The 23,224-nt window shown below is 33.0% G+C and overlaps 4 protein-coding genes and 1 pseudogene across 4 annotated transcripts; 2 read left to right on the top strand and 3 right to left on the bottom strand.

Moving 5' to 3' along the window:
* The first annotated feature begins 581 nt into the window (after positions 1–581).
* On the top strand, positions 582–13,975 carry LOC149900724 (uncharacterized). The gene is made up of 7 exons (XM_090112185.1): positions 582–818; positions 6,946–7,111; positions 10,632–10,867; positions 11,701–11,877; positions 12,212–12,400; positions 13,352–13,530; positions 13,851–13,975. The coding sequence occupies exons 1-7, from the start codon at positions 767–769 to the stop codon at positions 13,860–13,862; spliced, it is 1,011 nt and encodes a 336-aa protein (XP_089968311.1). The 5' UTR covers positions 582–766; the 3' UTR covers positions 13,863–13,975.
* Positions 4,253–5,054, bottom strand: LOC149900725 (NADH dehydrogenase [ubiquinone] 1 alpha subcomplex subunit 8 pseudogene; annotated as a pseudogene).
* Positions 13,976–15,158: 1,183 nt separating the features above from the next.
* Positions 15,159–16,101, bottom strand: RpS29 (ribosomal protein S29). The gene is made up of 3 exons (XM_090112478.1): positions 15,956–16,101; positions 15,752–15,851; positions 15,159–15,203 (listed from the first exon to the last, which is right to left on the bottom strand). The coding sequence occupies exons 1-3, from the start codon at positions 16,015–16,017 to the stop codon at positions 15,195–15,197; spliced, it is 171 nt and encodes a 56-aa protein (XP_089968604.1). The 5' UTR covers positions 16,018–16,101; the 3' UTR covers positions 15,159–15,194.
* Positions 16,102–16,641: 540 nt separating this feature from the next.
* Positions 16,642–22,372, top strand: LOC149900727 (adipocyte plasma membrane-associated protein Hemomucin-like). Its single transcript, XM_090112214.1, has 6 exons — positions 16,642–16,857; positions 16,942–17,150; positions 17,275–17,563; positions 17,833–18,026; positions 20,451–20,668; positions 20,933–22,372. The coding sequence occupies exons 1-6, from the start codon at positions 16,736–16,738 to the stop codon at positions 21,836–21,838; spliced, it is 1,938 nt and encodes a 645-aa protein (XP_089968340.1). The 5' UTR covers positions 16,642–16,735; the 3' UTR covers positions 21,839–22,372.
* On the bottom strand, positions 18,050–20,424 carry LOC149900728 (transmembrane emp24 domain-containing protein 5-like). Its single transcript, XM_090112216.1, has one exon. The coding sequence runs from the start codon at positions 20,180–20,182 to the stop codon at positions 19,472–19,474; it is 711 nt and encodes a 236-aa protein (XP_089968342.1). The 5' UTR covers positions 20,183–20,424; the 3' UTR covers positions 18,050–19,471.
* Positions 22,373–23,224: the final 852 nt, after the last annotated feature.

The following is a 23,224-nucleotide window of genomic DNA, read 5'->3' on the forward strand; positions in this document are numbered from 1 at the left end:
GATAATAGTACTACGTATGGAGGAGACACCACGAACAAAATCTGTGCGCCAATTTTTTTGCTCTAACTAAGTTTTAAAAATTATTATCTAGTTAGGTACTTATCAATGAAAGTTATTCCTTTGCACTTTTCCGTATTATTTGTGCAATATCCTAATTCGTAACATACACGAAGGCATATTTGATGCGTTTCACTTTAAAACAAATAAAAAATGAGCGCGCAGTTACGCCATATGGCGTATGTTGAGCGGAACATAAGACGTGATGTAGGCGGTGTCGTCTCCATATGTATATCTCAATGATCTCAACACACTAGATTTAAAAATCGGTCAGGAGCACAATTTTTATACGTTATGTTACACAACATTTTAAATACCTACTTTAATAAGTAGCATTTCGAATCATACAGGTTCGGTAACGTTATGTTATAATATGTAATACACAAGTAAATCTTTGCTCGAAAATTTGCCGAAAGCGAGGCAGGAGGCTACATAAAGAATAATCATCATAAGTGGCACTTTACAATAAGTTGAACCTCAGAACCGTAAGGAGGGCAAGCACATTGAAGCAATAAAGTGCAGCGAAAGTGTTTGTCCGCCAAATGATAATCTGTATCAACAGCCCGGTACTTATGCAACGGCTGGGCCCAGAGCGCCATTCGCCAGCCCAGGCTTGACAGTAAAGAGTTGACGAGAGCCTCTAGTACAAGGCGCGCATTTAGATAAACTGTGTATTTGTGATCTTTCGTGATTTATTTGTGAAAACATTATGAAGCTTAAAGCTTTAACGCTTTTTTTATTACTTGGATTTATCAAGACAGGTGAGGTTTTAACTTTTAATTAAATTTAATTTACCTAGTGGTTATTTATGTACCTATAGGTATGTATTATACAATTACATGGGCAGGTAAGTGTTGTTAAATTTTAAATTAATACTTACTGAATAAAAAGTGGATAAGTTAGGAAAAAAATGATAAAATATAATATAATTGTTAAGAAAAATTGACAAATATTTATAATCATTGATAGTTCATCAACTATAAATTATAATGTATATGGCGCACACCGGTTGACCTGGAAGTGATGCTGTGACCGCGCGCTCTCCGCCCTCTAATTCTCGAAAACGGTTCACCGTTTTCGAGAATCTGCTCTTTTTTTCTCGAGATAAACGTTTGATTTTGTCACGATAAAAGTGGTTTATCGCAGATAAAACCAAAACTAAAAGTAATTACACAAAATGCTCTGACAAATATCTTGCAAATGTTTTAATATAATTGTTTATGAAAAAAAAATCATAATAAGTATTACCATGTCAAGTAGAAAACGTAAAAGTGTGAAAATTAGAGCTAACTTGGTGATTTTTTTTTATCGAGTAAATTTTAATATTTTATGTTTTTGATTAAACAGAATCGTTGAACATATCATCTAGTTTGATATATATTTTATTTTTTAGATTTGGTCTTGCATATTACACGTATCAAGATTGGTTATTTTGCTTTATGCGCCCCCTTAATGTAAGTATAATTATTAGGTAGGTAGTTAATGTCAATGGGGTCGAATCTAAATATGTTCGAAATAATTTTTAGATTATAATAATTACATATATATACATTTCAATAAATTACTCTTAAGATTTAACTTAGATATATTAAATTAATGATATATATTTAACTGACTGCTAAAATTAACCTTATTAATTTATCATTAATTTGTAATGCATTTTTTTTTATTCACTGATGATAGAAGGTTAGTTCGTACTTCGTTCCCCAAAAAACTTATTTCGAATATCCTTGTTTCTAGAATATTAAAAATTTGCAATAAGCTAGCGGCATCTCATTACATTATTTTTTACAAAAAATATAGGTAAGTACTCAAAACCTACATATTTTGTATTATAGACTTACGTCATAAATAGGAACATAATAATTCTGCAATAAGTACTTAACTTTCCATTTAAATACTTTCGATTTTACTTTTGCAAGCTTTCCTGTTTCTTGGTGTAGATGTAATAATCACCAGTCTTTGGTGGTTACTGGCTATCAAGTGCGCAATACCAATCAACTTATATGTAGGTGACTGCTTGTGACATTTTGTCCCGGATCTGGGTTATTTTGGTTATATAAAGTGCTTTCAAGAGCAAGGATTGATGAAATCTTATAAAAGCTTCCATATGAAAGTTTAATGCGATAACATAAAATTTTACGCATATCTACCTACATATAGAATAAGTAGGTAACTACTTGCACAGATTGTAAGTTGTACCTAGTCCATCATTACATATTAGGTACCTAGGTACTAAACATTTATATTGTGTCTAGCATGATGCATACTGTAATGCATAAATAATTAGGTAAATCATTTGAGTGGATGGTTTCAGCATTGGTATAGTCTCTATTACCTTCTTAGTGTATTTACTTCATTTACTCTTACGAAAGATTCATAGTCTACTTTTTATGCCTTTCTTGGTAAATTAGCCCATATTCAAATTTCTAATGACTGCGATCGTTTACATCATACCTAAATGTTTGATAATAGATAAGAAAGAGATGACTTAATTCAATAAACACAAAATTTTGCAGGTTTTAATGTTAATAACAATATATTTTTTTTGGCAAAATTTTTGTCTTTTTATACAATAACTCATTCAGTTTTGATTTTAGAGTTCCTTGAAGTTCATTAATGATCAATCGGAGGGAGAAAATTCTAGAATGTAGGCTACCATTATGTAGTTAAATGTTATTATATGTAGGTATAGAGAGATGGGTATGTTTATTATTATTCGTGTTGAGATTTGTTAAACCTACAGTCTACAGAACCTGCAGCTTGCAGCTGCAGATTATAATTGGTTATAGCCAAGAAGCTTATATCTATAGCCTATACCTATAGGTTATAATAATTTATTTCATCAATTGAAATGGATTAAATAGGTAATACCTAATATAAATATGCACATAATTCATAAGATTAATTATTATAGGCTATAATTATTTTTATGTGAAATGATATCATGGACATTGCGCACCAACAAATTGCCTGCTAAACAGTGTACATAATTTAAGTATCTAGTAAAATAAGACAAAACTAAGCCTACAAACAATTACGTAATTCAATTGATCTTGAGTTCTTAACGTCTCGTAAAAAATCAGTATCACCGACAGAGATATCATGTGACGATTTTCCTGCCCTATCTAATAGAGAGCATTATGAAAATCTAAAATTAGATTAAAAACATATTTAGTTTACGAATGAATATAGCTAGGGAAATGCTATATTCATTCAATGTGTGAATATTTAAAAAACTAAATGCAAAAAAATAATGTTTAGTATGTTTAGTAAGTAGTTACCCTTACAACATATTTCGAAAATTATACCGTACCTAATAGTGACCTCACCTCCTTATCCTTCAATGAAATTTCCTTCTAAAACCTTTCATTTTTGCAATATCAGTAGTAACTAAATGTAGGTAGATAATAATATGTTAAAAATAATTTATCGTACTCTTAGATACCTATTTTTATTAACTAAAAATATATAATACATAATTTTTATTTTGTAATATGGTAATACATATCGTATTCCGCCCGCGGCTTCGTATGCTTTATCTAAAACTTAACAAATTAGTTTTAAAGATTTAAGCAAAATAGGTGAAAATAGGGACCCCGTCCGACTGGTCCCCCTTCCGTCCTCCTCCACTCAAGCGACAGCCCAAGCCGAGGTTTGAGATCCCCGTCAAGGGGGGACGCCCTTGCGCATGTCGCTACCAGGGTGAACCTTCACCTTCGGGCATCTTCTAAGGTCTTCTACATCGTAAACACGCGTCCGCGTTAAGATGTAGAAGCCCTTCTGCAGGCTAACATCGAGACACCACACAAAAAAAACTTTATAGGGACGGACAGAGCGAAATCGACTCTGTTTTATTCCGAATCTCGAATTTTTTAAATTCGACCAGTAGTTTCTAAGAAAAAACTCTACATCTTTTATTATACGGACCTACCTATTGATTTTCATTGTATGTATTATTTGTAATTAAGTCTTAGTAAAAATAAGTTTAGATAATAAAAACCCTGTTAAACTTACATTTACATTAATACTATAATAGCACAATATTGCATCGTATTATACATTCTATTATCTACTACTCGCAGTAAGTATAATAAAATAATGTCTACATAACACTTTCAACATAAATCTTGGTTTTATTGTACCTACTCTTTCACTGTGTACAATTCATATGCATAGGTATAACTTGAAGTTTTAAATAAATAATAATTTTTATTAATAACAAAAATACAAAACAATAATACCTAAATTAATTAAATTGAAAATAAATCATCACTCAGTCATCCAAAAGTTTCGGGATCCGAAGCGTGGTGGAGGGCGTGGTTTACAGTCAGGTAGAGACGGTGTCGGATCCGGCACCTTCGAGTGGCAAGGGCAGGGCTCCGGTGGTGGAGGTGCAACACGGCTCTTATGTACCCGAGCACGACAAAAGTATCCAAAATCGGGTCTTTTCATACATAACTTCTCATCCATGCATTTGTCAAATACGGCTTGCGTTTTTCGACAAACCGAGAACGAAAAATCCCCAGAACTTTTATCTATACACTGGGCATATTGATTAAATTCGTGCTTACAATTATTCTTTACTTTTTTAAAGAATTGTAGTGTACATGAAGTCACCAGTTTACCTAGGTCTACACAAACTCTAGGATCCCGAGACTCAAACCGACATAGCATAAACTCGTTGTTGATAGCTTCGCAATCCTTGCCAAGATATGGAGCAGCAGCCATTAATGTTGGTGTTGATAAATTTACCTCTGGAACGGTGAGGGTTTTAAATTCAGGCAATTGGATGTCATTTGTGATAACCATGATTAATTCACCTAAGGGCAAAACTGATTTGTGTGAATTCTCTCTTCAAGTAAGAAGATTTCGTTTGTTGGAGATATCAATATTCAAACTCTTATCAAACTTAAATAAATCATTTTTGTGTCAACTATGACGTATTTATTAATTTCTTTTATTACGTAATATCATTGTGTTAGGAAACCATAAAGTTATAATACCTATAGGTACTTGTACAATGTCATCTTGTAGAGCTTGTGAGCTTATAGGTAGTAAGTAGTAGGTAAGGTAGGTACCTACTCTATTATTTTGACCTTTAATAACCCAACTTTTAACGGAAGCATCAGGAACAAATTGGATCTGTATGTATGTACATAATATATTTTATACAACTCTAATACCTACTTGACACGTGTCGAAGGAGACCTTATAAAATATCGTTCAATAATTTTTCTTACTTGCCTTCAACATGTTTGTCTCATAATACGGTAATACCTACTTATTCTATTCTTCTCTGTCGGGTAAGAAAATTAGCATTATTAATTACTAGCTGTGACGCGCGGTTTCACCCGCGTGGCTCCGCTCCTGTTGGTCTTAGTGATGATATATTATAGCCTATTCATTCATATATTAATGAGGTATCTAACACCGGAAAAAAATTTCAAATCGGACCAGTTTTTCCTGAGATTAGTGCGTTCAAACAAACACTCTTTAGCTTTATAATATTAGTACATATAGATTAATGAAATTTCCATATGTTTCACTGCTTCTTATTCTTTATAGACTGAATAGTTAGGTATTAAGGTCAGCCTTCTTTTTCAATTTTTTTTCTGGTCCGCATTAATAATATTGATATTTTAAATTTTTACTAAAATATATGAATATATTTCCATTTCTCCTTAATTTTCTGATCTTATTCGAGGAAGTAGATTTGAGTGGTTGATCAGATTTTGAAAACAATGAACGAATATAGACGCGGTCTAAATATTATCTTAACCACATAACTGTACCGGACGGATACTTTTATGTTTTCAACTTAAACATGCGTTGTGTTACCTAAATTTTAAACAGAACATTACGTAAATATTGCAATAGCTTCTTAATCTTAATCTTAGCTACAACCAATGCTTAAAATTATCCGAAAAGAAAAAAGAATGTAAGCACCTAATCGTAAGCGTTATCAACTTATCAAATTAAAAGTGTAATTGAGTCACGACTTACGTGTTGTTATTTAATTTAGGTAAGGAAATAAGTAAAAAAAATAGTTTGGAAAATCCAAAAGTGCACGCCTCATCATTTTTTTTAATAATTATTTATTAATTATTATTTTTGTTTATTTAATAACAATTAAGCCACATCGAATCAGACCCTGAAAAATGAAAGGGTTCTATTCCTGAGCATACTCAAGCGTAAGAGAAAAAAAAAGATTCGATTAGTAAAGTATTTCGGTCGCTATCGTGTTAACAAGAAAAAGGATCCGCACATACAGACACACGGACGTCCAAGACAGAACTTTTTTAAACTGTTTTTTAACTAGTTTAAATAACAAAAATGACATCAAAAATATTATGAACGTTAAAAATAGTGTTTTTTCTTAATATGTGTGTGTATGTATTATCTTACAAGTGCAATGTATGATACATAAAGACATTTTAAGTTTGAAAAATCAGATGTTTTGCGCGAAGCGACAGTAGTACCCACCTCAACGCTTCGCTTATGAGGCGTGCAATAAGCTACTGGAAGAGACAAAACCTTATTGTTATTTATATACATACCTAAATATTTATAATTATTTTAAACATGGGTTCAGGAATTCACATCCCTAATGTCGACTAACTTACAAGCGATCGGATTGCATATCGCCTCATATCGAACATCTTGCTTGCTGTATCCGATTACTATCGACCGCGCTGGAGCTGCATTTAAATCAACGACGAAGGTCTCAAAGTCAATTCCTAAACGAGAGTACTATACCCAACCCAAAAGTTTCGGTTAGTTTCTATGTAGTAACTATAATTAATAATAAGTATATTAGACTATTTATACACAATAGAAATGTTGGTAAGATATTACCATAACATTAAATGATTCATTTTTATTCAGGTCACTCCCAATCACTACAATGTCCGAAGGTGCGCACAAGTAGCGGATGGTTGGATCTCTTCCCATTGCCTTGCAAAAAGCACACGGAATGTAGTCTCATGGGAGCACAACAGCTTTGCTGTAAGGGGTTCTGTACAAAGGGCGTACCAGGCGCCGCTAAGATACGGTGAGGTTTATATATAACAAATCTGTTTAGTGTTTACCAATTTATGAAATAATTATACTTAATATCTTTTAATTCATCTACAGAAGAATATTTAGTGTACTGAAGTACGTTTTTGTCTAGTCAATATGTTAGTTTCATTTTAGTTACTTGTTTTTTCTTTATATCTTAACTACTCTGCTTGGAGTTAGATTTCATCATTCCATGAGATCAGTAAAAAAACAAAATTGCTAGGATATCCTCGCAATGTTGGTTGTTCCCTATCGAAAAACTAGCTTTTCACCTGCGGCTTCTACACTTTCTAAGATAGTTTTCTTATTTTATGCGATCTCAATGATACACTAAATTTAAAGTTGCATTAAAGGCTCATAACCACCAGCCTATAGGTAGTTACTTAACTAATATGTACCTACCTTACTACCTATAGGCACAGCTACTAATAATAATATATATGTCACGGCTAAAGGTAGGTGAGAACATAAACTTAAGATTAGCCGGCTAAACTTAGGTTTATTTTCGACGAGGTGTTAATGTTAGTTTGTTCTATCTTTAGCCGGCTAAACTTAAGTGTAACCGCAGGCCCGTGGCTAAAAATGTCGGGGTGGGTAGATTTGGTTAGCGCCGGGCCGGTGGAGGGCTTGAGGGGCCCGCACAGTGCCAGAAAACACTCGCCCTGTTCCTTACATGTATTATAGTAACCAAATCTACCCACCCCGACTCAGGGCAGAAAGCTGGTGGCTAGGTTAGGTTAGGTTAGAACTCTTAAGACCCGCACGAGCCGAGCGAGCGCAGCGAGCGTGCTGCGGCAGCAGCCGGCGAAGTGCCAGAAAACACTCGCCCTGTTCCTTACATGTATTATAGTAACCAAATCTACCCACCCCGACATTTTTAGCCACGGGCCTGCGGTTACACTTAAGTTTAGCCGGCTAAAGATAGAACAAACTAACATTAACACCTCGTCGAAAATAAACCTAAGTTTAGCCGGCTAATCTTAAGTTTATGTTCTCACCTACCTTTAGCCGTAACATATATACTACGTATACAACTATAGGTACCTATAGCCTCACTTACACCAATTAAGTTGTAATTTATTTCAATTATATCAAGTAGGTATACTTACAAGCTGTTTATCTAAAAGTAGGTAATATATAAATGATCAAATAATCACCGGGTCCTAAAATTATACAGCAATTTGCCAGTTTTAAAAGTGAGTGGCCAGGGTTCAGGTTAAGGCCATTCACCACCGGACCTAGCTAATTTCTTATCTAAGTTGTAGTTAATTTATTTAATTTTATTATTATTCTAATTCAACCTTAGAATTCAACCAATATTGTACCAATTACGCATACCATTAAATTGCCTCTTATTTTACGAAGATTAACTTTGTATTCAATTTGTGTCACATTTAATTTGTGTGAAGCTTGCAATAATCGCCTAAGTAATTAGTTTATGATTTCAATAGAGATGCTAATTGTGTAAGTACATTTATACAGGGTGTACCAAAAAGTAGTGATGAACGGAAGCTGAGAGGTAGAGGACCTAGAGGGCTATCCGAATCACCCCCATGTATGTTATGCGATTTTTCGTATTTTCGGAGTTATGACGATTTTTTCAATTTTTCACCTATCGCCGAGTACGATGATATTTTCACTCATGCTGATGTCAATGATTGCGGAAGATGCTTGATTTTTTTTGTGTGCTAAGCTGAAAGATAGGCCAATTCAGTATGGTAACATTTACTATCGTTAGATCTTTGAATGGAATAAAAAAAAGAATTAAATGGCAAGAAAGATAAAATTACCCAGTATGTTCACCACTTCAAGGGCCCGTAAAAAAATAAAATCACATAAAAAAAGTTTTCCGTTTGACTTTTAAAAACTTGCTCTATCTATCAGATAGCTACCCTGAAAATTTCATTTTATTATTCAGAAGGCTTCAATCGAAAAATTTAAATCTAAATGTGGTAAGTGCAAAAATTGAATTAACATGATGATCATTAAAACCAATAAATAGGTGTTTAATTACCAGAAATTTTTAAAATAACCCCGCTGTTGCTCAATGCAAGTGCGACATCACCGTAAAAAGTTGTATTTTAAATGCCTGAATGCCCTTTTATCATTTTTAATGGATTCTTCTGCTACTATGAATTTCCGGGTTATTTCGTCCAAATTGTGGCATTCTCTCATGTAGCCGAGGTCTTTTTAATATTCCCATTGAAACAAATCAATGGGGTTTAGGTCGAGGGACCGTGGAGGCCAGGCTTTAAGGCAGGCGTCACCGGCGCATGCGCAGGCTGCAACGACCAATCCATCTTTCAGGGTATCTTTGCCCTTTAGCCTGGCCTGCGCGGTCCCCGGACATAAACCCTATTGATTTTTTTCCGTGGGGATACTACAAAGACGAGAGACTGCCACAATTTGGACGAAATAACCCGGAAATTCATAGTAGCAGAAGAAACCATTAAAAATGATAAAAGGGCATTCAGACATTTAAAAGACAACTTTTTACGGTGATGTCGCACTTGCATTGAGCAACAGCGGGGTTATTTTAAAAATTTCTGGTAATTAAACACCTATTTATTGGTTTTAATGATCATCATGTTAATTCAATTTTTGCACTTACCACATTTAGATTTAAATTTTTCGATTGAAGCCTTCTGAATAATAAAATGAAATTTTCAGGGTAGCTATCTGATAGATAGAGCAAGTTTTTAAAAGTCAAACGGAAAACTTTTTTTATGTGATTTTGTTTTTTTACGGGCCCTTGAAGTGGTGAACATACTGGGTAATTTTATCTTTCTTGCCATTTAATTCTTTTTTTTATTCCATTCAAAGATCTAACGATAGTAAATGTTACCATACTGAATTGGCCTATCTTTCAGCTTAGCACACAAAAAAAATCAAGCATCTTCCGCAATCATTGACGTCAGCATGAGTGAAAATATCATCGTACTCGGCGATAGGTGAAAAATTGAAAAAATCGTCATAACTCCGAAAATACGAAAAATCGCATAACATACATGAGGGTGATTCGGATAGCCCTCTAGGTCCTCTACCTCTCAGCTTCCGTTCATCACTACTTTTTGGTACACCCTGTATAATACATTTTAATAAAAGACATTTTTTTACTTTTATCGAAAACGAATTTAAAAAACTATAAGTTGTACTTAGATGGAAATAGACATAGTTAAGATTTTATAAACGAAATAGGTAACTACCTATAACCACATAACAAGTTTAGAAGCTGAAGCCGTAGGTTTTCACTGAATGACCGTATTATTAATAGACCTTGTCATAATATTTATTTAGAGTTTTACTCGTATTACCTATTGCAAGAAGTTTAATATTAAAAACAGAGACATTTTCTTAGAATAGTTATATAGTAGTAATGGTAGTAACTAAGTAGGTAGATGATATCATTATTATCAAATTTTGGAATGCATTAGTTTAGAAGTTGTTAGAAGCACCGCTTATCACTATAGCGCTTTCGTAGTTCGGACATCAATCGTAATGTAATATTTTAGAAGCACCGAGGCGAGTGTACTCGAGTTGAGCACCAGCACAAGCACTAGCACCACCACTAGCACAACAACAACAACCACTACTACCACTACAACAACTCCAAGTACCACCAGTTCAACCACCACTACCACGACTACGACGCCGAAGCCCACGACGACTTCGACGGAGCCACCGAGACCGTTCCTGCAGATATTACCCATCCAAACAACACCTAAGAGTAGCGCTCCAGCTAAATTAGGTAACTAATGGTGTCTTGATTTTGTTATTTTCCTATATTATATTTTTAACGCAAAAGGTCTCTTGATATAGTACCTAAGTAGGTACATAGTGTGGTCTTAGTTTCCTTAATGTCTGCTCCTTAATCGTTACACAACTTATCAATAGAGCTATAAATCTCTATTTCATAACCGAAATGGAACAACTTAAAGATTTTCAGCTGCCTATACTGTAATCTGTATGTCTTTGCTAATCTATACTTATAATAAATCTGTAGAGAGGCCAATTCTGTACATGAAATATATTTAAAAAAAAACTATGAAGGGGTGATAAGGGATCGCTACTGATGCCAAAAATGCAATCAGTAAAATTTTTGTCTGTCTGTCTGTCTGTCTGTATATTCGTTATAGAAACAAAAACTACACGACGGATTTTAACCAAATTTGGCACAATTATTCTTCATACTCCTGGGCAGGTTATAGTAAAAGAATCATGTAAATCGGTGTAGAAACACCAAAGTTATACATGAAAATATACTCTACAAGTCATCGCGCGAGAATACAGAATCATGCCATAAGGATTATTTTTGTGTATCAGTTGCCGCGTTCGACGCGCTTCGCGGCGGGAGCTATAAAAACTTAAAAAGGCGGCGGGTCTGCACCCGTTTCGCGTTGTCACGGCATTACGTGTGAACGGCTGAACCGATTTCGATAATTCTTTTCTATTATATTCATTGAAGTACGAGGATGGTTCTTATGTAGAGAAAACGTAAATATGTACCACGGGCGAAGCCGGGGCGGACCGCTAGTTACCTAATAAGTACATACATGATTCTACATTAAACAATTTTTACAGGCAAAAGCCAAAAGTACGTGTGCCCAAAGTCAATACCAACAGTGCTGTTTCCACTCCTTTGTGAGAACAACTCGCAATGCCGCGCCAGCAGCGGGCCCGACCAGGTGTGCTGCCAAGGGCAATGCGTGAAAGGCGTGCCAGCTCCACGACCTACTGTCAAGGAACAAACACACCAGCGTATGATATAATTTTATTACTTAACAATAAACGTCCAAACACGTTAATCTCGAAATAATGTCCAAATTGTCTTCCGCGTATGCATACAATTATATTACTTTCAAATTAATTAATTCATATTGCTAACAGAATCTGTGCTTATTATCTATATTCAGCAATAATTTATTTGACGTTTCCTGTTCATGATATTTAATTAGATACTAGGTTTATTATTTTCATTTTAATTTTATTCTATTATTCCATCAATAAACAATCTAACAGGAACAGGAATTATTAGCAGTTAATATACTTAGATTTAGAGACATTTATTTCAAAGAAGTTTCTCAATATACAGCAATCCTGGGCGTCATTCCACGTGAATGTCCCGCCACGCCGCTGGGCGAGCTGCTGTTCGAAGTACAATCATGCAAGACGGACGCTGACTGCTGGCCGCGCGTGTGCTGCCCCGACGGCACCCGCTCCTACTGCCGCACGGCACGAGCTCGCCTCGACCTTGTTCCAGTGGCCAATAGGATAGAGGCTCGTTAGTATATTTTTTTCATAGCAGGAAAAATCTTGTAGAACAGTAGAACTCTAGCCTCTAGGGAATCCCCGAGTAAGGTTACACACAAACTACAAAATACATAAAAGTGGATTAGACGCAATTTAAAGAATTAAATAATACATTCGTAACGGCTTCCGTAATACAAGTTATGTAACAACTGCGTAGGTTTTTAGTTGCCTTTATATTATTTAATTAAATTTGGTTTAAATGAAAGTTTAACGAAAGAATTCTTCTGTGTACTTGCAGTTGGGTACGTGCACAGATAATAATTTAGTGGGAATATCCGTTCAAATACGTACGGTCTATGTCCCTATTTTAATTTGGAAACCTCTGCTTCTTTATAGGAAAGAGAACCATTTTCTATAATAATGTAGACCTGTTACCGATCTATGTTAAGTAAGCTGGATAATATATAATATAATGGATCAGAAACCTTGTTACTTTTTTTTTTAATTTTGTACCTACCCACGTAAAAAACCACAGATCTAAAAAACAGTGTCGAATTGTGTACTAGTTATGGTCAGGGTTACTAAAGTTCAAGACGACAATGAATTGAGGGCCATTTTCACGTTTATTTTTAAAATCTCTCTGATTATGCATTAGTACCACCTATTCTCACCAAAAACTATAGAAACTCTACTTCTCTCGCTACATATGTAATTAACTTATTGACATGATAACCGATTACCGCGCTCCATTTAATGAATTGTGTCGTTTAAATTATAGTGAATTTATTTAAATTCAAATAAATAGGCACAACTCAGCAATGGAGAACTCTCTTTAGATTCTATAATTCTGATAGATGCGAGGAAAACTACATATCTTACTTAGTGTACAATTTATTGAAGGCTGCTACATAATATGCTGGACGTTGGCTCCAGCACTTTTACTGTCTATTTCTACTTGATGGTGACTTTCTTTTTTTTCCAGCAATAAGAATGTTGGAGTCTTACCTGCAATGCTCACCACCGCCGCAATTCGACTCGTTTCCTCAGAAGTGTCAATCTAGCGTGGACTGCTTCCCTAACTTGTGCTGTGCAGAAGGTGGCAAGAAGCATTGTCGACCCCCACAGCGTAGTTTCTTGTCATTATTAGCTGGTGCGGCTCAGGTAATGAATATCTATAAAACTTATAATCCTACTCCTACTTAACTAATATGTATTCTAAAATATGCGAAGTAACCTCTTACTCTGTCTGTCTCTTCTTCATACTTAAACCACTGAACCGTTTTAGAAGAAATTTAGTACAGAGATAGATTGAAACCTGAGAAAGAACATAGCATAGATTTTAGACTTTTTATCGGAACGCTTTATTTAGTAGTCAAGTAATTTGCAAGAACAAAAATATACAGAAGTGTATACCTACTTATTGATCAATATGTAGGTACCTGTATGATTCCCAATTTAAAATCTTTTTTTGTTTGTTTCAGAGATTCGGATAAGAAGTACAGGATAGAGTTAGTCATAAAACGTGTATAGATTAAGAAATTATATGTAAATTATTCAAATATGTGATATTTTTGTACTTTCGAAATTAAAATGTTATTAAAATATACAGTTGTTTTTTTTGCTTATATTACGGCATGAATAAAGTCTATTCCGTATTTCCAAAAAACCGACTGACTTACGTTTCTTATGTTTGGTACGTAAGTACATGCAAATGTATACTGGGTTTATCGCGTGTATAATATTAAATTACCCTCACAAAAAAAGGCGAAATATCAAATTCTGTATGGATTGATCAATGGCAATCAAATAATTTTAATTCAAGCGTAGAGTGAAGGTACCTTCTAGGGAAGCGCGTTCCATCTTAGACCACATCTCAACATCAGGTGAGATTGTGGTCAAGCGCTTCCCTATTACCAATAAAAAAAAAAATCCTACTAATATTATAAATGCGAAAAGTACCTATGTTGTTACTCCTTCACGCAAAAACTGCTGAACCTATGTTCATGAAATTTGACACACATATTATGGTAACATAGGATAGTTTGTTATCTCGAAAATCCCTTGGGAACAGGAACTATGTGGGTTTTTTACGAGGCGAAAAGTAGTATGTATTGGTACATTATATATTATTATCTAATACATACAAAAAAGCCTCTTCAGTCTCCATGCTCGTGCTTGGTGCAGAATACAGTTAGATTCCCAAAGGAGTCAAAAGAATATCTTATTTCAACATTTTAAAGTATCATAGATTTCCTTTCATCAAGTTTGTTATAGACTTCATACTTAGCCGTTAAGATGCATTCAATGTACAGGTGCAATATTAACAGATATTTCAATTTCCAAGTGTGGTTACAAGCTAATTTCAAAACACTTTGAATGCAGTTCTTTCTTTTCAAAGTAAATTATGTAATGATTTATTAGTATAATTTTCTTCAGTATTAACAGTACCTTCCTTCTAAGGGCTATTGCAAAATCACTTATCACTCTGTATTTCGAATTTTTAAAGTATTGAATAAAAGTGTTTTACTTGTCCCTAATTTTCAATGTTTATATCTATATTTAAAATAGATCAAATGAAATTATACCGTGGTCTGCTTCAATATCTATGTTCGCAATGCTGGGATACACTGCATTAGCACAAAATATAAAATTTATTTACAATTACAATAGCAATTTTATTTACATATTTACTGATTTCCAAAGGAAAGGAATCAACATTATCAATTTAAATCAATTGGCTCTTTTTACCTCTATTTTGTTATGGAGATGTTGAAAAATTAAACACAAAATGGGTTTTAGAATTTATTAACCTAATCTCCAAACATTTAGTCCAGCTGAAACAAATAAAAACAACAATTAGAAACGCTTTAAACAGATGTCAAAAAAATAATTAACAGGGAATAACTATATTATTATTCATCACTAACTTATAAATTATAAAATATTGTTCTTAATTATATAAAAATAGTTAGTTTTAGCCCAAAATACACATGGCCTATGTTTCAGACAATAACAAATACATTCTCTTTCAACTATTTTATCTTTTCCCTCCTAATTTATTTCCATTATAGGTACTGTATTTAATATGTATGAATCTTAACAAATAATTTTTAGCAGCTAAAAAGTTGACCAAGTATCTAATATGAATAAAAATAATAAAGTTAATTTTTGAATGTTATTAGTCACATTTTGAATGTATAAACTCAGAAAATTTCAATAATAATAAGATAGATAATACAACAAATGTTATTTGAATTAGTTATTATATATTATAAGATGATATAATCTACTGAATTCATTCATATGTATGTAGATATGTGGACAGCAGTTATTTAAATGGTTATCTTCAAACATCTACTCTAAACAGAATGACAATCCTTACCTTCTTGAATCCTATGTCGTGAGCGTACTCCCTGAAACATTGTCGGCAAATGTTCAGTCCATATTTGCGGATAAGACCGTGTCTGTTGGAGCAGGCGCGGCTGAAAGCAATTAGTTTTGAATGAAACACGTGTTCTAACCATATTTTAGGTGGATAGTTTATACTATTTTAAGGGACCGCTCAAGAGAATAAAACATAACTTACCATGACCGTGATCCTTGTCCGTATTTACGGGGGTGAGAATACCATATATTTTCGTGACCCATTTTTAATTATTTGAGTTTCGAGCGAGCTTACGCGCAAAACACGTTCAAAATGGCGAACTTCACCGAAAAAAGAGATTGACATTTGAAGGACAAAGTAGTCTATGGCCAATTCCACCACTTTCTGTCAGTGTCAAAATTCTATAATCTATAATTATTACATGGCAATATTTAATTTTAATAATAAAATATTAGATACTCAATACCTTAGCTCAATACAATAGAATAACTTAAGAATTGCAGAAGATTAATATCTATTTATTCTTTGTTAGTTTTTTTATGGTTTTCTAATATTATGATCATATTTTTCGATCCCCGGTCAGGGCAAATATTTGTGTGATGAACACAATTATTTGTTCTTGGGTCTGGGTGTTATTATCTATATATGTATTTATTAAATATTATATTTATCGTCGCCTAGTACCCACAACACAAGCCTTAATTGAGCTTACTGTGGGACTAGGTCGATTTGTGTAATAATGTCCTATAATATTTATTTATTTATTTATTTTATTTATTTATTTATATTAAGATTATTCAAAGTAAACGTCATCTTGTCACGTCTTGTCATGTCAATTTGTACGGATTTGAAGTCAAAGACCATTCAAAGACAAATTCCTTATTCCAATTTACAAAGGTGACCGATCATTGAACTTTTGAAAAGTTGTTTTTTCACTTACCGCCACCGGCTCGTGTAAATTAGTTAAAATTAAACTCCATAATGGGGTTTATATATGGTATTTTTAAAAGAAGCTTTAAATTTATTATATATTTAACACTAGTGTTAACTTTTATAGTTCTAATACCGAATTTACCACCATACACTAAGTTTTCACACATCCAGTAAGTTAAACCTGCACATAGCCTGAATCTTAAATACCGTTAACCTACCCATAAAAAATTGTCTACATGTACTCTTTTTTGTAGATTAGCATCGGAACAGGAAAGAATTGGAGCTTTAGCACCAAATGATGCTCTAAACAATATTCAAAAGTTGTATGAAGGTAAAATATTGGGCCCAGAAGCATTTCAAATATGGAAAAATGAACTTTACACCTCTTTAGCCACGGGGGAAATAGTAAAACTTTCGCCAGGTGGCCATGTAACATTTGTTACTAAAATTGGTAAACCTTGCAGTAAGTATATTTATTTATTATAATATAATAATACAATGTGATTGAGTTGTATAACATAACTAAAAAGTACTTTTTATTATAAATAGTTTAAAATTTTATTTCTATCTTAAATAATTTGTTTTAGCTGGCCTGATACAAGAACATATTTGTGGTAGACCTCTAGGTTTTTATATTGATGAAAAGAGTGGTGCTTTGTATATAACAGATGCATATTATGGTATTTGGAAAGTGGATATTAAAACAGATAAAAAACAGCAATTGGTTTCACCAAATGTACCTATAGATGGTAAAAAACCACAGTTCTTTAATGCAATCACATTAGATAAAAATGGGGGTGTTTACTGGACAGATTCCAGTAGTGACTACACATTAAAAGATGGAGTTTATGTTGGTTTATCAGACCCTTCTGGCAGGTAATTATTTTTCTTTAAATATTTAGTTAAAAAACTGTAAACAGTACCTATCATTGATTATCAAACTCATAAAATAAACATTAAAAAAGATAATTAATATAATTATTTATTAATTAATATAAATATACAGGATTTAAAATGGTAGAACAATATATATAAACAAAAATGTAAAATTTTAAATATAAAATGAATTATCTAATACCAGTCCAATTGTTATCACATACTCTATTTGTATAATAATAACATAGTACTACTTTACTACTTGTCAGGCTTTTCTATTACAACCCAGCGACAAAAGAAAATAAGGTTCTTCTGGATAATCTTTGGTTTGCGAATGGTGTTACCCTGTCGCCGGATGAGAGCTTTATCATAGTTGTGGAGACATTAAAACAAAGATTACTTAAATACTACATAAGTGGACCAAAAAAAGGAAAGTCGGAAGTATTTGTGGATGGATTACCTGGTATGTAATATTCTTTATTGTATATTTTAAAACCATTTAATAATTGAGAACCACAGTATAGAACTTGGCAATGTTTTCTATATATAGATTTGTATGAATTCACTATCATAACTCACCACATTGATGCATCCTGGTGATCTATAACATTACATACAGTCTAAACATGCACAACAATATCATAATGGGTAGACAAAAGAACTGATTTCTCAGAAAGTTTGGTAGGTATGCTGCCATACATAGATATAAAAGAAAACTGCTGTGCTATTTTTATTAAAATACTAGCGGTCCGCCCCGGCTTCGCCCGTGGTACAAAAAACACATCTTTTCTCTACATAAAAACCATCCTCGTACTTCAAGGAATATAATAAAAAAAGAATTATCGAAATCGGTTCAGCCGTTCTCGAGTTATGCGGTTACCAACACATTTTGCGATTCATTTTTATATATAAGAAGATTAGTAACATAAAGACACTTTTTATTATTGTGGTTATTGAGTGTATAATGATATTTAATATTTATTGTATTAATTTATGGCTAAAGCATACAAAATCTGAGATGCTATAAAGAGCTTGTTGTTAATTGAGGTGATATTACATGCATTTTATTTACACTGTATCTAGATTAACAGAATGTATAACACAAATATTTAGATCCCTTGGCAAGTTCAGCTTAGGTAATATACTATTTAAGTAGATATTTCTTGTCATATTTAAAATAATTGGTTATAAATTAAATTTGAACCTTGAACTTCATATCAAATAAGGTTGTTTGAACTGCATTTAATAACAAATATGATAACATGTTCATCCTTCAAATAGGTCATATTTAAATTCCCCTATCACTTATGTATTTTAGCTATTAGTACAATAACTATATGTGTAATGTTTAAAAGGGGTTTTGAATAAATATAAGACATGAAAATTTGCACCCAGCATAAGAGTGGTGGTAATTGAATAAATATCCAGATAAATAGAAAATCAACAAAATTTTTACTGAGCTTCCTAGTTCTCTCAGCCCATGTGTTATAAATTAAAGAAAATTAATTTTTTAATTAAGCTTTATTTCGGACAGAATTATGCCATAGCCCATTACTATTTTTATTAAAGTTGAGCTCACCCTACACCTACACTATGACGATTTACCGTAAGTCTACAGTCTGTGTAAACACCTACATAAATTAATAAGTAATATCAAGCTTTATATTTATTTATTCAGATTCACTATATCAAATACATTATAATGTCTCATCAATATTAATGAAGGTCTCATTATAAATTGTTGAAACAATGGCAAAAGGAAATTATGTTGGTCCAATATAATACAAAGTCTGTACTTTGTCGTGGTTATGAATAAATCTGTCAAATCAATATTTATATAAGTAGTATTCTTGATTTTAAATTCAATTTATAGCAAATGAATGGTATGGCACATGTAAAAAAAATGATTTAAATGCAACACGGTCGATCAAACAATCGCTTTATCATATACACTTGTATCATTCCTACACAAACCATGAACGTGATTTGAAAAGCAGACCAGACATCGACAATAAATGTATCTTCTAATGCTATGTAGCTGTCTCTCGTCTTTGTTGCACTATAAATGTCTAACATATGGCGAGCACGCACAACGTGATTGAGGACACGCATTAAACATTCAATTATTTTCGATACATCCATTGTATACTCTTCACCATTTGCATCGGTTCCAATCCACTCGACTACCTCGCTCTCTTCATACTCTTGACCATTATTATCAACCGCATTGACCGTCGCTTCTTCGTTTTTCTCTTTATCTTCAATCACTACGTAAAAATACACAAGCTTGGAATTCATTAGGCTATGTGTATTGTCTAAACAAAACACGAAATCTCCACTGTTTTCCAAGTCCATTATAATAGAGTTTTGTGTCTTCTTATGTTCGGCAATAATTTTGTTTCCCTTGGGATCGAAGACATCAACAGATATATCTAAATCGCCATGCTGTCCATCCAATACTTGATAATAAAACTCCATGATCTGACCCGCTTGACCCTTTTCGAAGATGCAGGTTCTTGTTCCTGCATCGATTCGTATGTTTACATCAGATTCGAATATTGCTTGAGTCGCTATAAGTTTACATGTTATTAACAGCACTCCTAATTGTAGCAGATCCATGTTAATAACGATTATAACTTGTAGAAAATTTAACCAAAATGTTGTATGGAACTCGTATAATATTTGTTCAGGTGTTACGAGTTCTTTCGACACTGTCTATGCTAATATAAAATATATTATCAAGAGGAAATATTTTTCTTGTTTCGATTAAAAACTAATCGATAGATAAAAAATAGAAAGCTCAAGAAATATAAACAAAGCTAAAGAAATATAAATATAAACAATTTTTTCCCTATGTATATTTGTTACAAAGAAGTATGTATTTCAGGTACCCCCGACAATATTCGTGCTCTACCTGACAAGTCTGGTATACAGATAGCTTTATATTCCGCATCTGATGAGAACAACCCAATCTTAACAAGACATTTAGCAAGTTTACCGACATTCAGAAAGCTCCTTGCACGTGTAACGCGACTGATAGAAATACCATTTGAGTACCTGAACAGTCAATTCCCTAACCCAATCTTTGAAGAGGCTGTATATAAAGTAAGTATTTAATTATTGAGTAATCATATTTTATCTCTGTTTTTAAACTATATTTAAAAATTTGTATAATTTAATCAAATTAATATATTTTATATTAATAAGTATATATGTAATTTTATTTTAATTATACAATCGTATACATCGTATAATAAAAATAAATTTATGGTATTAAAAAAAAATCACAAGTAAAAATTTTGAGTCATAGAATAGGCTGTATAAAATGAAAAGTTTGCTAATTACATCGTTTTTTACTTTCCCTTTCAGATTGGTCATATAGCAACCGTAACGCCCGTGGCCCCTGATCTCACCGCCTTATTGATAGCCGATTGGAATGGAAACATCATTAGCTCATTCTATAACACAGACAGCAGTGTAAAACATATTAGCGATGCTATTGTATTTAATGACAAACTTGTATTAGGATCACCACACAAACAAAACTTTGTCGCAGCTGTGCCAATACCAGAAGCAATTAAAAAGGCATATTTAGCAAATGATTTAAAGAAAGAGATACCTAAAGTTAAAGATACACCTGTACAAAAGCCAACTACTACTACTACTCAAAAACCTACTACAACTACTACAACACAAAAACCAACAACTACTACTACCCAAAAACCAAAAACAACTACTACTACAACCCAAAAACCAGCAACTACTACGACTCAAAAACCTACAACAACTTCAACTACTGAAAGACCAACAACAACTACACAGAAACCTTCAACGAAACCAATCCCGCAGCAAAAAGTTACCCCTTCACCAAAGGAGCCTGAAGTGAAACAAAAAAAGGTTGATAATATTGAGAAACCTACGAAAACAGACACACCACAGCAAAAACAACCAGAAAACAAAAAAGAGTCTCAACCAAATGTAGCAAAGGAAACAAAACCTAAACCAAGTACAGAAAAACAAAATTCTCCATCAAAGCAAGCAGAGTCTAAGGCTAGTGATAGTGGCAAGGCACAGAAGAAAACAGATGAGAAACCAATAAAGAAACAAAAGGATGATAAAAAGAAAGAAGAAAATACTCCTAAGAAAGAAAAACCTGTACCAAACGCCATACCGATTGTAGAAGAAATCGTTTCAGACACAGCAAAACCAAATAAAGATAAATTAAAGGTTATCAAAAAAAGTGGACCAGAAGAAATTCCAAACCCTCACATATAAAACAGGTTGTGTTACTCTTAATAATATTCTCATTAATTTTAAATAATCACTCATTAATCTCATGTGGGATCTCTCACAAATAAGTATGTATGGTAATGGATTTTTAAGACATTTTTACATTCCATTTTATAAATCGTAATTTATTCTTTTTTGGTGTAATCTTTTTAAATTTTGGTGTAAGATATTCTAGGATATAAGTATTCACAATTATCTCATTAAGAACATGACACATTGAGTGCAATATATTGTGATGTTATACACTTGATTGTTCAAACACATTACACTTTCATGGTTGTATCTTTTATTGTATATTGGAGGATTGGTAATCGCTACAATTTTTTATTTTATTCTTTACCTTCATATTCTTTAATTTCTATTAAAGTTGTTGTTTAGTATTGTTAGAGATACATTATTTATACATCTGATTCTTATAGATATTTACACCCAAATATTTTTCATAACAATTTTACACATTTTTAAAGTTATAAAAATATTTATAGTTGTAAACTAGAGGCAATAAATTATGTTTTTCAATCCGTCGTTTTAATTGAATAAAGCCCGTTTCCATAACGAATTGATTTCGTAATTAATAATAGCAATAAGTAATAATAGACGAATTTGGAATTCCTATTGTTACTTATTATTCCCATTTTATCTGAATAAATTTTATTAATATTTAAATTATTGCGATGTAACTCAAATAAGTACTACTTGTACTTCACCATTCGAAAGCTGAATCATCTCCGAGTAAGTATAAATTTAAAATTATTATAAATACAAAAAAAGACGTGTGGCACTCGGGGACTGCCGCGGTAAAGCTATTGCATAGCATGCCTTCAAGCCACACCTCCGCGCCCGTCGGAGTGGGGAGCGTGAGGTTTTTTCGTTACGGAATTTCTGGATTCGGTCCCCGCGCTCAAGGCCCGCGATAGAAGCTATACAATAGCTTAAAAAAATCGTAGTCACTAAAAATCAGCAATGGTGGTGGAGTGACGTACATACACGCTATTTTTTATCCTGGGTTGTCTGTGAAAGCGGCGGTTTTTTATACAATCAGATATAGTTAGTAGTACGTCAATCCGCTACTTCCCAAACTTATAGTCCGGTCATGACTCAAAATCCAAAGTAGATGGAATATGTGTGACAACAGAGAGTGATCAATGAGTAAACCATAAGTAAACATATTATTTACAACCATTTTAATTGTCATAGAAAAAACTTAAACTTGCTTATTATTTTAGGAAGGTAGATCGTAGCATATTTACTTTGTCATGGCTCTCATTGCCACAACGCATCTTGATTGAGTAGGTATGTTGGCCGACGTATTCTACTCTATCGTCTTTTTGATTGTCACGACGCGTCGATAACATTTTCATGGATATTTTA

This window comes from Colias eurytheme, chromosome 18 (genome assembly GCF_061535395.1).
Source record: "Colias eurytheme isolate Ceu_HAF_F1 chromosome 18, ilColEury1 Martin Lab GWU primary, whole genome shotgun sequence".
NCBI lineage: Eukaryota > Metazoa > Arthropoda > Insecta > Lepidoptera > Pieridae > Colias > Colias eurytheme.